The 14,718-nt window shown below is 49.6% G+C and overlaps 1 protein-coding gene across 5 annotated transcripts in view; it reads left to right on the top strand.

The window, feature by feature from the left end:
* The first annotated feature begins 1,990 nt into the window (after positions 1-1,990).
* The window catches only part of VAV1 (vav guanine nucleotide exchange factor 1), a 50,440-nt gene continuing 37,712 nt past the window's right edge, over positions 1,991-14,718 (top strand). For all 5 annotated transcript variants that reach the window (XM_070045334.1, XM_030879474.3, XM_030879472.3 and 2 more), the window contains exon 1: positions 1,991-2,272. In XM_070045334.1, coding sequence (XP_069901435.1) covers positions 2,069-2,272 — 204 coding nt within the window. In that variant the 5' untranslated portion in view covers positions 1,991-2,068. The remainder of the gene's footprint in view (positions 2,273-14,718) is intronic.

The raw sequence follows: 14,718 nt of genomic DNA, 5'->3' as shown, positions 1-14,718 counted from the left end.
TTGGAGCTGATCTAGACTCTGGCAGGACTGGGGGGTAAACTTTCAGGTGGTTTCCTAAGTGGAGGGAAGGAGGGGAGGGGGGCTTCCATCCTGTCGCCCGGAGACAAGGGTGAGAAAGGTGGGGGAGGGAAGGATCTGGAACCAGACAGAGGACGCTCTGGCCAAATTTATTGAGAGCGCATAATAATAACAACAGAATTGAAAGCAGTAGCTGCAGCTAACATTCATTAAGCGCTTACTGTATGCCAGGACTGTTCTCTTTGCTTGCCCAGCTTCAACACATTGCATTTTTACGTAGACCTCTCAATGAGATGGGTACTGTTTTCATCACCCCATTTTCTAGATGCAGAAACTGAGGCATGGGACAGCTCAGCCCAAGTTTGCCCAAGTTTGACACGGCTTGTGATTGGTCAAGGTGGGATTCAAGCCCGGAGCCCTGGAGCGCTATCCTGTCTTCCTCTGATCTTTGCAGCCCCACCATCTCTGACCCCTACCGTAATTCTAAACGGTGAAGGTTACTGTCACTCACTTTACAGATGAGAAAATTGGCGCATAGAGAGCCACGGATGGTTGGGGAAGAAAGTTTTGGTGCCTGTAGGATCGTAAATCTGGGAATTTCCAGGCTGGGCTTCCCCATTTGCCAATGTGGAAGAGACTCCAGTCTCAGGACAGGCTGAGGGGTATCCCTTCCTTGACCCACCCCCCGCCTGGTTTTGATACAGTCAGAGGGTAGGGGGTATGTCCAGTGAAAGGAGTCTAGCGCCCCTTAGTGGTTACAATAATTAAAAAGGAAAATCCGGGGGGTGGCTCGGGTGGCGGGTGGGGTGGGTGGGTGCTTGTGAGACGGAGGGGGGAGACTACTCACAATCTAGTGGGGTGGAGGTGGGTAGAGAGACCTCGTCGAGCACATGATTTCAGATAATGATAAGGGCTACAAAGACAGTAAATATTTGCTAAACCAATGAACGACACTATCAAAGTCCAAAGAAAGAGATGATGGTGGCCAGGGCCATGGAAATAAATGAACGGATTTGGGATAAATGTCAGAGGTAGAGCCATAGAGCTTTCAATTATTCATTCATTCTTCATTCAACAAATATTTATGGAGCATGTATATGTGCCAGGTGCTGGGGGGAGTGGTTCCAACACCAGACACAAATTTCTCAATACACAATAAAGAAATAAGTATAATAAAATAACAGGTGGGGAAGTGGGATAGGGTGTGATGGGGTGGGAAAAAAGGCTGTGATCTGAAATGGAGAGGTTTGGGAAAACTTCATGAGAAGATGATCTAGAGCTAAGATTTGCAGGAAGTGAGGGAGCTGGCCGTGAAATTGCCTAAGGCAGAGGACTAGCATGTGCAAAGACCTTGTGGCAGGATGCTAGGGCAAACTTCTGGGGCTACCTAGTATGTTGGAAGAACACTGAGGAGGCCCGTTTGGCTGGAACAGCGCAAAGTGGGGGAGAGTGGGAGAAGTAGGGCAGGGAGGTGATGAGTGCTCATGCAGGCCCTTGTGGGCTGCAGGGATGACTTTTATCCCAGACGAGGGGGGCTGTGGGGGCATCCTGACTTGACTTAGGTGTTCATAGGTGCCCTCTGATGTGGGGAGTACAGATTGTGGGGGGGGTGAGGACAGGAGCCCGGCCATGGGGCAGAGGACACTGTGCTGCTGGTCCAGGCTGCCAAGGTTGGGGGCTGGATGAGGGTGGAGGCGGAGGAGGGAGGGGTGCGAACAGGGTGGATTTTGAGTATGTTTCCGAGGTTGTACGCTCTTGGGTTGGACACAGAGGAAGGCGGCAGGCCTCCTTGTTACCCTGAACCCACTCCCAGATGCCCCAGTGCTAGTTGGTGGGGGAAGGAGAGGCCAGGTCCTGCTTGAAAGGGGCTGGGCTGGGGCTGGGCTGCAGGTGCCCCCCCCCACACACTCCCACGGCTCCCCCTCCGCCCCGTCTCAGGGCGACAGTTACAGGCAAAGAAGAGGAAGTGGTAGCTAGCTAGCGGAGGCAAGCGGGCGGGCGGCGAAGGAGGCCGCGAGGGTGCACAGGCCGGCCCGGGAAGCTAGCAGCCATGGAGCTGTGGCGCCAGTGCACCCACTGGCTGATCCAGTGCCGGGTGCTGCCGCCCAGCCACCGCGTGACCTGGGATGGGGCCCAGGTGTGCGAACTGGCGCAGGCCCTCCGGGATGGCGTCCTTCTGTGCCAGTTGCTCAACAACCTGCTGCCCCAAGCCATCAACCTGCGGGAGGTCAACCTGCGTCCCCAGATGTCCCAGGTGAGACGGCCACTGACGGACCTGCCCCAGGGTGGGTGGTGGGAGGCATCCCAGGCTGGTACCCAGGGGCTTGGTGCTCTGCACCTCTGGGCCAGCCGTGTAGAGAGGAGGATGCCCCCCCGCCGCGGGGTCTGGCAGAGGGTACGGGGGATATGGGGGTTGTAACACTCGGGGATACAGGGGTGGCCCACACAAGGTTAACGGGAATGGGCTCATAGGCTCACAGTTAACCCACATCTAGGCTGAGAACTGGCAAACTTGGGGTTAAAGCTCCCAAAGCCCCAGGCTGGCTCCAGTGTGGATCAAGCCCCAAAAAGGGATTCTGTGGGGGTCTTGAGGGGGGCTAGGAACCCCCTGGGTGGCCAATAGGGTGCCTGAGGTTTTCAACTCCTTTGACCCCCCCACCCCCCAAGATTCTGGCTATGGGGGAGGGGCCTCCTCCGATTCCTTCCCCCACATGTGTCTCCTCCTCCCAGGCGCTGGGCCCCTTCCTTCCCCTCACATCTTCCCCTTGGCTTCCTGCCTGGGCCTGGGGCAGCATGGGGCGGGTGGGGTGCTATGGGCCTGGGGCTCTGGTCTTCCTAACTCCATCCATCCCAGGGGGCACATTGAGGCAGGACCTGGTCCAGAACCCTGAGAGTGGGTCCTGGGGTTTTGGGAACCTAGAAATAGCTGCTTTTTCTCTGTAGGGATTTCTGCAAGGGCCCCGGGGTCCAGGCGGAGGAGGATTTGACTGTGACCGCCCCCAGCTCAGGAAATCTATTCAAATCCCTATTTGAATGCGGTGGGGTGGGGGAGGTAACTGGACTGGATTCTCTTTCAGTTGTACCTTCTCTGGTTCCCTCTGGCCTCCTGAGTTCTGGGTGGAAAGTGATGGCTGGTGGTTGGGGGTGCCCTGCCTGCCCTGCGGGCCTGACACTTGCTATCCAGCCCTCAGGCCCTACCCTGGGAGGAAAGGCTTGTCTGGACGCGCTGTGGGCTAGAGGGGGACCTCTCTGGGGACAGATGGTGGGCAGGCTGGGGCATTGCCTCCTCTCTGGCCTGAGATGCCCTGTGCGGATGGGGGGAGGGGCAGTCAGTGATCAGGGAGTGGGCCTATGGGGGTCCCTGGGGGTGTTTCCTGAGGATAGGGCCACACGTGGAAGAGGCCCACCCTCCCCTAGCCCAGGCAGGCTTCCTGAAAGAATGGTGGCGGGGGAACCCTAGAGATTCCCCTGCCACCCCCAGCCACCTGCTCTGGCCACAGGCCATTCCAAATTTACCTCCATTTCCTTGCCTCCTGGCTTCCACACAGAAGGAAGTAGCTGTCAGACCAGTCAGGCCCCAGACTTGCGAGCAGTCGAGATCCAGTGAGGCTTCAACAGCAGCTAACGGGAAAGTGGTTAGACTTAAGGATGAACTTCTATCCTTCCCTGCATCTTCCCTGTAGCTGGTTTTCTGATAAAAGGCAAGGGGTTGTGGCGTTATTCTCTAGGAGGGCAGCTGCAGGGACTAATGTGTCCTGATTTTCTGTGCTGGGCAACACCGAGGACCCAGGCCTGGGTCTGGCCCTCAAGGTGCTCCCAGACTGGGAGAGACAGACATCCCCCAGCCCTGTGTTGTCAGGACCAGGGCAGAGGAAGAAATCTCTGGGCTGGGGGCCCTGGAGCAAAGGCAAGACATTGCCTGGGAGAGTTGGGCTTGATGCAAGAGGGGACATTTGTGCTGGGTTTTGAAGGGTGAGTAGGAGTTTTCTAATTGCTCTGGGTTCCGGTGCCTAGCTGTGACAGGCCCTGCACTGGGCAGGGGTGTTCCTTGATCCTCCCCATCTGGGAGCTCTGTGCCATCCTGCCCTGTGCATTTTTTCTCCCTTTGAAGCTCAGCCCTGTACCCCATTCACAGTGGGGCCATGAGCAGGAAGCTAAAAGGTGGTCACATTAAGTCGGAGGGAGGTATCACAAGAACAGCCTCTCTAAGTTTTCAAGTCCCTGTCCATCCACAGATTTAAGCCCGGGCCATGAACTACCAATGGGATATGGAAGGGCAGAGAGAGAAAAGGGAGGGCTCCTGATGGGGGTGGAATGGGGTGGGGGACACACAATGGCATAAAGATGTGGGGGAATTAGGATGCTTCCTAGTTTCTCTCATTTCCTCCTCAGAGTTCCTCAGCTTTCGCTCCACTGTTCCCTGGGTAGAGAGTGGGAAGAGCATATTAATTAATTAATTAATTCATTCATTCGTTCATTCATCAACAATTATCATGTACGCTGGGCCTCTTCTTGGTGCTGAGACAGTGGGAAAAAGACACACACAAACCCTTGTTGTCGAAGAGCCCACATTCTAGTGGGAGGCACTGACAGTGGGCAAATAAGGAAACACATACATTGTCAGAGGTGGTACATGGCCTGGAGAAGGGGGCTTGGGAATGTGGGGTTGCACTTTTGCGTAGGAGATCTGGGAGGCCTCACTGAGGAGGCAACATTTGAGCAAAGACCTGGGCAAAGTGAGGGAACGAGTCATGTGAGTCTGAGGAAACAACACTCCTGGCAGGAGGCACTGCCAGTGCAAAGGCTCTGAGGTGGGAGCAGGTCGGTTCCCACGTAGTTGTGCTGCAGGGCAGTGAGTGGGCTGGCTGGTGGGCATGATTCATGGGCGAGGTCAGATTGAAGCGAATCTCCAAGCTGAGATCTGAGACCCAGAAAGACGATGACACCATCATAGGCGGCCACAGTGATGACCAGACACTCTGACTCTCTCTGGGAGCCCAAATTCCGGGTGGCAGAGATGAAACTTTAAAGCTGAGGAAGTGGAGAGGAAGAGACAAATGTGACAGTCATTGTGGGAAGGATCCACCAGGACGGGGGAGCTGATTAGACTCAGGATGGGAGGGGTCACTGGAGCCAAGATGATGAATCTTTTTTCAGTTCCCCCACTGTGTGACCTTGGGCATGTTACTTAACCTCTCTGTGCTTCGGTCCCCAGCCTGTAAATGCTGGTGCTGTTGGCAGAGGCAGGGAAGGGAGAGGGTAGGAGAGTTAGAATAGGAGGTGTGGGCTCGGGTGGGGGTTGATGGTGGTGGCTTGGAGGAGACAGACCTGGGAGCCAGTCCTGACAGCATCACTTGCTGGCTTCGCCTCCCTGAGCCTCAGTTTCCCCATTTGTGAACTGTGGCTAAAAACGGCACCTTTTTGGGGGAAGACTGTTGTAGTATTTCAATACTTCTCAGCACTGTGTTGACACCTGATAAACCCTCTATAAAAAGTCTTTTTAGGGAAAATGAGGGATATAGGGAAGGTTGGCAGCATAGCACAGCCTGGAGGAGTTTGGGTTAGGGCAGTGGTTCTCAACTGGGGTGGTTTCGCCCCCAGGGGATCCTTGGCTATGTCCTGGGACAGTTGGGGTTGTCACGTCTGGGAGCTGATACTGGCATCTGGTGGATAGAGCCTGGGGATTCTGCTCAACGTCCGACAATGTCGCACACAACAGAGAATTATCCGGCCCCAATGTCTACAGTGCTGAGGTTGCGACACCCTGTGCTGGGGGACAGACAGCCTGGTAGAATCTTTAAAATATTTGACTCTTTGGTTAAATAATACATGTGTATCATTCAAAGATCAAAACACATAAAAAGGTGCACAGGGAAAAAAAATGTAACCTCTAGCCATCTTCTTCAGATACCCAGGTGCTACCTTCCTCCATAAGTGACTCCTTTTTTCTTTAAGTTGACTATATAGCCTTCTAGAATTTCCTTATGCAAATAGGAATGCAGGTTTTTATTAACTACCCTCGTCTCTTACTACAAAAGTTGGCACATACCGCCCACTGCTTTATACCCTGCTTTTCTCACTTTAATCATCATCTTGAGAATCTTTCCAAATCAATACATAGAGATTGTTCTCATTCTTCTTTAAAAAATGACTGCATGATATTCTAGATTGTCCATTTACTCAACAAACCACTTATACTGGGCTAACTGTGTGCCAGGTATTCATCTAAACTGGGGGCTGGCAAACTACAATGGGAGGGCCAAATCTGAACCACAAGTGTGTTTTATAAATAAAGTTTTATTGGCATACAGCCACGTCCATTTGTTTATGTATTATCTATGGCTGATTTCCAGTTACAACTCTACAGTTGAGTAATTGATAAAGAGAGTGTCTGGCCTGTTGAGGTGAAGGTATTTACTATCCAGATGTTTGTAGAAAAAGTTTGCTGATCCCTGGTCGAAACACTTTCTATACACTGACTTGTTTAATCTCCATAACAATTTACGAGGTAGATATTATCATTATCCTCATATTGCACATGGGAAAACTGAGGCACAGAGAAGTTAAGTCACTTGCCTCAGGGCACCCAGCTTGAAAGTGACAGTCAGAAATTCAAACCCAGGCAGCCTGGTACCAGGATCCCTACTCTGTTTCTTTTTTGGCCACCCCGCAGGCATGTGGCCAGGGACAGTTTCTCTAAACTGTATTCCATTGCACGGTTTGGGGATCACTTAATTTACCATCACCCCTATTGATGGGCACTTGGATTGCACCAGGCTTTTGTTCTGACAAACTAACTGTGATGAATAACCTTGTCCATGAACTGTTTTTTGGCTCCTCTACTGTGTGACCTTGGGCACGTTACTTAACCTCTCTGTGCTTCCGTTTCCTCATCTGTAAAATGGAGATAATAAATACCCATCTGGAAGCATTGTTCTGAAGGATAAATGAGTTACTATCAAGAACCTAGAAAAGTATCTAGCTACATATAAATGTTATTATTGCAGCCAGATACATGAGCAAGTATATCCATGGGATAAATTCTCAGAAGGGTTTGCTGGCTCAAAGCGGGTGAGTCTGTGTTTTCAGTAGATCCTGCCAAATTGTTCTCTGTATGGGATTGTTCCCATATGCATTGTTCCAATTACATTACCTCTGGCAATGAGAATGCTGGTTTCTCCACTGCCTTGCCAACAGTTGTTATGCTTTTGGAGTTTTGCCAACTTGGGTGATAAATGAAGCTCATTATGACTCAATATACATTTCTCTTATTCTGAGTGAGGTAGAGCCTCTGTTCTTATGTTTAAGAACTATTTATATTTTCTCTCTGCAAAATAATATTTATTCATATCATTTGCCCATTATTTTTTTCCTTCTAGGACTGCTGGCATTTTTTTCTTATTGATTTTTAGGAACTCTTTATATATTGGGCTGCTTTGAATTTCAAGTCAGGTACTTACTAGCCTTGTGATCTTGGAGAAAAAAAATTACTTAACCTATTTCTGCCCAGGTTGTCTTATCTACAGAATGGGTGTGTGGACAGCACCTTTATCTCAGGGTTATGTGAGGGTTCAACATGATAAGGTAAGTTAAGTTCTTATAATGGTGACTGACGTACAATTAATGTATAGCAAGTGCTAAATTAATGGGAGTCATTCTTTTTTGCTAATTTGATTTCAGTGGATCTGAGCTTGCCTGTAGGATGTGGTATAGGTCCGGGTGCAAAATGTTAGCTGCTGTAATGAAATGCATTGCTTCAGTGAATTTAAAGAGTTTACTTCTAGCTTATATCACAATCCAGTTTGGCTCAACTGGGGGATTGAGAGGATAGCCCTTCTTTACAAAGTCCCTACAGGACTTGGGCTCTTTCCATCTCATGGCCCCATCCTCCCTGAAGCCCTTGGAGTTCTCTATTCAGCCAGAGGACAAGGAGGGAGTTATGAGGAGGGAAACCCTGAGAGGTTTGCATGGGGCCAGGCCCAGAAGTGGCACCATCACCTCCATTCTTGTTCCACTGGTCACATGGTCCCATCCAACCGCGAGACAGGAATGGGAATGTAGCTTAGCTGGGTGCCAGGGAGGACGAGGAAATGGGTTGGGTGGATATAGAGAAGGCAGTGCCAGAGGACCTCAGGGTGATGCCTAGCTGGCTTCAGAGTTGCAGGTCTGGAGGGGGCTAGTTTAGAGGAAACCTCTGTGGGATGAGGAATGAGGAAGACCTGGACCAGAGCCATGGGGGAAGGCTGCAGCTGGGGACTCGGGGTGGGGCTTGGGGCAAGCAAATCTCAGCCAGGTGGGTTGGGTTGAGTTGGGTGGAAGGTCGCATCTAAACACGTCCACTGGGGCTGACCGGGACAGAAGCCTGGGTGGGGGTGTCAACATTTGCGCTGTGCGTTCTTTCCCATTCCATTCTGTTCTGTTCACTGACTTCCTCTCTGGGCCCAATACTGGGAAATGTCACCCTTCAGGACTCTCACAGCGGGTGCTGGAAACCCCTGTCCCTCCCCTTGCTCCCAGCCCTCCCACGCATGGCTCCCCTTGGAGTAAAAGTGAAAGTTCTCATCATGACCCAGAAGAACCTATGCATTTGGCCTCTGCCCACCTCTCAGCCCTCATCTCCTCCCTCTCTCCCCTCCCTCACTCGACTCCAGCCATGTGGGCCCGCCCTCACTGTTCCTAGAACCCACCAGGTGCAATTCAGCTCCAGGGCCTTTGCACGTGCTGTTCTTTCTCTACAAATCCCTCTTCCCCCAGATATACACCCTGGTTGTTCTCTTATCTCCTGAAGGTTTCTTATCAGAGAGATTTCCCCTGGTTTCCATATGTAAAAATCACACCCCCTGCCCCTGCCTACGCCCCCTCTCCCCACCATTCTCTTCCTTCTTTTATTTTCCTCCACAGTACTTATTTATTTGTTTGTTTGTTTGTTTGTTTGTTTTTGGCCGCATTGGGTCTTCGTTGCTGTGCGCGGGCTTTCTCCAGTTGCAGCGAGCGGGAGCTACTCTTTGTTGCGGTTGCACGGGCTTCTCGATGCGGTGGTTTCTCTTGTTGTGGAGCATGAGCTCTAAGCGTGTGGGCTTCAGTAGTTGTGGCTCGAAGGCTCTAAAGCGCAGGCTCAGTAGTTGTGGAGCACGTGTTTAGTTGCTACGCAGCATGTGGGATCTTCCCGGACCAGGGCTCGAACCCGTGTCCCCTGCATCGGCAGGCGGATTCTTAACCACTGCGCCACGAGGGAAGCCCTCCTCCACAGTACTTAGCCCTCTCTGACTTACCATAGTTTTTAACTTATTTGCTTATTATCTGCTTCCCCCGCTGGAGTGTCAGGGCAAAGCTTTTTGTCTGTTTGGTTCACAACTGTGTCCCCAGTTCCTAGAACAGCACTTGGCATATAGTAGGTGCTCAATAAATGTTGATCAAATATTCACTTCATTTTTTCATTCATTTAATACAGGGGTCAGCACACTATAACCCATGGGCTGGCTGCCTCTTTTTGTAAACAAAGTTTAATTGATACAAGGTCTTGCCTACTTGTTGACACATTGTTTGTGGCTGCTTTCTCTCTGCAAAGCCAAACAAATTTAAAAATTACTGTTTACCTCTTTACAGAGTTTGCTGATCCCTCCCTGATTTAGGAGGTATTTGTTGAGTGCTTACTTACTACTGGTTAGTGGTAGTTGGTTAGCGATGATTGAGGATGGATTGGCTGAGATTATCCTGCCTTTACTAGTTCCGAGTTATGTGGCTTCTCACCTTTTGTTTTCTCATCTGTAAAATGAGGCAAATGAAGACGGTGATAACAGCAATAATAACAACAATAGTAATGATGATACTACCACCCACCTCAGAGACATTTCTGAGACATTCTGTTGGAGAATCCCACAATGAATGAGACGCAGACCATCATGAAACTCATGGAAACAGACGAGGAAATAGGCAGTTACAACACAGATTAACACACTCAGTGATGGGTGAGTGAAGCCCAGGGTATTGTGAGAGCAGAGAGAAGAGAACCCCCAGAAACAATCAGGGTAGGCTTCCTGGAGGAGGTGACACGTCAATTTGCGTGTGGGAGTTTGGGGAATATTTGAGGGACCGAAAGACAAAGTTCTGTTTGTCTCCCTTGCTAACATTAATGGTGCCAGGAAGTGGGCAGGACCAGAGGGTGTGTTGGATGGGCATAGCTGGATTTTAAAGATCTCACTACATTGACAGATGGACTGTCCCCTTTCATCTCAGGGATGGTGTTCTGAGACCTGGGCTTTAAGAGGAACATGAGAGTCAGGTCCCTTGGGGAATAGTGGAAGAAATAAGGGATGCTCAGTTGGAGAAGTTTAAGGTCTGAGGAAATTCTGAACTTAGTCTGCAGAAGTTTCAAGCTGGAGTCCTAGATCTTGTGACAGAAAACCCAACCGAAACTGGCTTAGTCAAAAATAATATTACCTCATATAACTGACAAGCTTGGGAGGAAATGCCTTCAGGTCCGGCTGGATCCAGGGGCTCAGGAGATATTTCAGGAACCCTCTCCTCTCTCCCCGTTGCACTCTATCTCTTAAGTCTGCTTTCTTTGTGGTGTTTCCCTCCATTTTCAGTCATCCTTTCCCCTCATGGAGGCAAAAGAGAGTGCCCAGATATACCAAATTTTTATTCCCACAATTGTGTGTCCAATGGAAAATGGGAGGGTCGCTTTAATGGCCTCTAAACCCCAGATCTCTCTTTCATTGGACATGAATGTTTGCGGGGGGGTGTAACATGTTCAGTTCTGAATCAATTGCTGTGCCTGGGAGAATGTATGGTCTGATTGGTTAGGCCAGGTCACATGCCTATTTCTGGAGTTGGGGGCGGGGTCGACTCTACCCAAAGGAGCTAGGCTCGGGCAGGGGCTGTTTCACCTGGGAAACTGAGGGACTGTTACCAGAAGAACGGGGAAGAGATGTTAGGAGGCAATCGATCAATCGATGTTTATATTGGCATCAAGTACTATCAATAAATTGAGTCCAGAGTTTCTCTGCATCAGCAGTGCTGAAATTGGGGCTTCATTCTCTGTCTTGGGGGCTGCCCTGTGCATTGTAGGAAGTTGGGCAGCATCCCTGACCTTCACCCACTCTCCCCCCACCCCAGTAGTGACCACAAAATGTCCCCAGGCATTGCCAAATGTCCCCTGGGGGGCAGAATCGCCCCTGAGAGAACCACTGTTTTGGAGGGAGTGAGTTTCCTGTGTCCAGGGAGGTGGGGGATGGGTAGGGGAGTGGGGAGGTGGGTGGGCGGGGTTGGGGGGATGGGGTGGAATCCAAAGAGAAGTGAACAATTACTGGCTGGGGTGAAGGTGAGATTGAGAGCTTCTTCAAGTGAGGCATTCATTTATTTTATCATCGGCAACAGGCGCTGTGCAGATGGCTGGGGTGATGGGAAAGAACACCACCGATGTCCCCTTTGCTCTCCTGAGTTCATGCCCTTGTGGGAGAGAAGGCTGCCTGTGTTTTGTTTCCTGTGACCGCTGTAACAAAGTCTCAAAAACTGAGTGGCTTGAAACAACAGCTATATTGTCTCACTGTTCTGGAGGGCAGAGGTTTGAAAACAAGGTGTCAGCAGCATCTTGCTCCATCTCCGGGCTATAGGAGAGAATCCGATCTTTGCTTCTTCCGGCTTCTGCCGGCTCCAGGCGTTCCTTGGCTCGTGGCTGCGTTATCCCAACTTCTGCCTCCATCTTCACGTGGCTGTTTCCTCTGTGTCTGTCTGTCTCATAATCCAGAAAGATCTCCACACCTTGACGTCCTTAATGCTGTCTTGCAAAGTCCTTTTTTTTTTTCTTCAAATAACATCACACTCACCAAGGTGCCAGGGATCAGATGTGGATGCATCTATTTGGGGTCTGCCATTTAACCCGTTACAGACAGTAAACAGGCAAATCAATAAAACACAGTAGTAAACGCTGCAGACAGAATAAGCCAGGGGTCAGGATGGAGAAGAACAAAGGCGGCAGGCTTCTGGAGGATGGTCAAGGAAAGCTGAGAGCTGAGGGATGAGGAACCAGCTCTGGGAAGCATGGGGGCAGGGAGGACAAAGGCTGTGCAAAGCCTGTGGCAGGAGGATGAGAATGAAGGATCTGCTGGCAGAAGGTGAACAAGAGAAGGGAGAGCAGAGGGAAGTGATTAGACACCAGGGATGCTGCTACGTGTTGTCTTATGCCCAGGACAGCTGCCCGATTATCAGTGGTGCTGAGACTGAGAAACCCTGTTTGAGGGCCGTGGACTCCGGTTGCCTGGGGGTCCGGGTGCCGATCCTGACTTGGGGATCTTGGGTGAGTTGCTGAACCTCTCCGTGACTTGGTTTCCCCCTCTTTGAAAAGGGGGTAAGGATAGTCCCTAACTTATAGGGCTGTAGTGTCAAGTGGCCAGAAGGGCATAGTGTCAAGGGACCCAAAGAGCAAAGCGTGTCCACATCCAGGTCTTGGTACTTTGAAAAGAATAGTTTTTTTAAAAATTTATTTATTTATTTATTTTAATTTTTATTGGGGTATAGTTGATTTTCAATGTTGTGTTAGTTTCGGGTGTACAACAAAGCGAATCTGTTATACATATACATATATCCACCCTTTTTTTTTAAGATGAAAAGAACAGTTTTAATGAAGTGGATGAGAATAGGTTCAGAAAGTATAATGAATAACAACAGAAACAGTTCCCATTTACTGAGCACTTACTACGTGCAAGTGTTGTTCTACTTACTTACAACTTATGCACTCATTTGATTTTCACAGCAAACTCATGGAGAAAGTACCTCTGTGCTTCAGTTATCTGGTACTGTGAAACAAACCAACCCAAACTAAGACGTATGTCAATAACTATGTTATCCTTCTCACAGATTCAGTGAGTCCGGAATTCAGATGGGGCATGGTGATGATGGTTTGTCAGCTCTGTGATGAGAAACCTTGAATATCTGGGGGCAGGAATCATCTGGAGGATTCTTCGCTCCCCTGTTGAGTGCCTGGGCTGGGATGACTTGAAGCTCTGCTCAGCTGGGGCTGTTGCCTGGAAACCTGGTCTCTCCATGTGGCTTGGGCTTCCTCACAACATGGCGATTGGGGTTTTGAGAAGGAGCGTGGAGAGAGAGCAAGTGTTTCTCAAGGAACCAAGGCAGAGGCTGGAGGATTTCTTCTAACCTACTTAGGAATCATACGGTGCACTTGGCTGCATTCTCAGTGACAAGCAAGTCGCTAAGACCAGCCTAGATTCCACGGGAGGTGAATCAAACTCCACCTCTTGAGGTGGGTGTGACAAGTCACAGTGCAGAAGAGCACACTGGATGGGTGATATTTTTGTGACCATCTTTGGAAAGCACTGGTTACCTGTTATTATCATAATTTCACAGATGAGGAAACAGAAATGTGGAAAGTTTAAGTAAGTTGCTCAGGTGAATAAGTAGCTATGCTTGGATTTGAATGCAAGTGGCCAGGCCCCCAAACCTGTGACCACAAGCACTATAAGAATACTGCCTCTTTTAGGGGGAGCATATGGGCCTTTCAAGTGGTTACGGAGATAGCCTTAGATTCAGATTTCTGGTTCTCCTGGTCAGGATTCAGCCAGGAAAGCAGAAGTCATCTCAGGTCTTTCAAACAGAGAGGATTTAATTCAGGGAATGGGCTAATGGGCGATGGACGGGTGATACTAAGGTATCATGCCTCCTCTGCCTGGAATGCTTTTCCTCCAGACACCTACCCAGATCATTCCCTCCTTCAAGTCTTTACTCAAATGTCACTCTCTCCATGAGCCTTCCCTGGCCCTCTCATTTAGAATCGCACCCCTTCCTGGCATGCCCCATCCCCTTATCTTATTTTTCTCACTTAATATTTACCACCTTCTATCCTGCCAGAATGTCAGCCTCACACGGGCAGGGATGTGAATCTCTTTTGTTTACAGCTGTATTCCCAGCACTTAAACCAGTACCTGGAGTATAATAGATGCTCAATAAATATTTGCCAAATTAATGAAGGGGCGGCTAAATGAGCAGATACCCCTTGTATGCTGTTCTCTTCGCCTGGGACACTTTCTCCCCACCTCACACTCTAAAGTAAGATTTATTTGGACAGAAAAAGCATATATTTGTGTCTCACTTATTTTGTTTTATCAAGGGTAGGGACAAAAAATGGGACAGGGGAGTGTGTTTTGCATTATTGACCGATGGTGGCTTCCCATCCTCTCATCCCTGAAAAGCTCCTCTAAAGCTCCTAGTTTTAGGGAAACACACAGCAGGAATCTGGTCTCCTGCTGGCTTTTTAAAAACAGCCATATGAACATACAATCAGTGACATATTTAAAATACACAAGTCGATAAATGTTGACCTACTGGACCTGTGAAACCAGCCCCACAATCAAGAGAGTGAACGTATCTGTCACCTCAAAAGTTTCCTCCTGCCCTTTTGTAATCCCTCCTACCTAACCCCCACCTGCCATTCCCAAGCAATCCCAGATCTGCTTTTGGTCACTATAGATTAGTTTGTATCTGTTACCGAGTCCAAACTCGATTGCTGCGTGACAGGCCAATAAATCGAGAGATGGGTGGTTTGGGCAAGGAATAGAGGCTTTATTCAGAAAACCAGCAGACTGAGAAGATGGACTTGTGTCCCAAAGCACCATCTTCCCTGAGCTAGAACTTAAGCTTCTTTTTTTTTTTTTTTTTTTGCGGTACGTGGGCCTCTCACTGTTG

The sequence above is a fragment of the Globicephala melas genome, chromosome 3 (genome assembly GCF_963455315.2).
Source record: "Globicephala melas chromosome 3, mGloMel1.2, whole genome shotgun sequence".
NCBI classification, from domain to species: domain Eukaryota; kingdom Metazoa; phylum Chordata; class Mammalia; order Artiodactyla; family Delphinidae; genus Globicephala; species Globicephala melas.
Note: the sequence above shows the minus strand (reverse complement) of the source record. Positions and strands in the feature narration are given on the sequence as shown.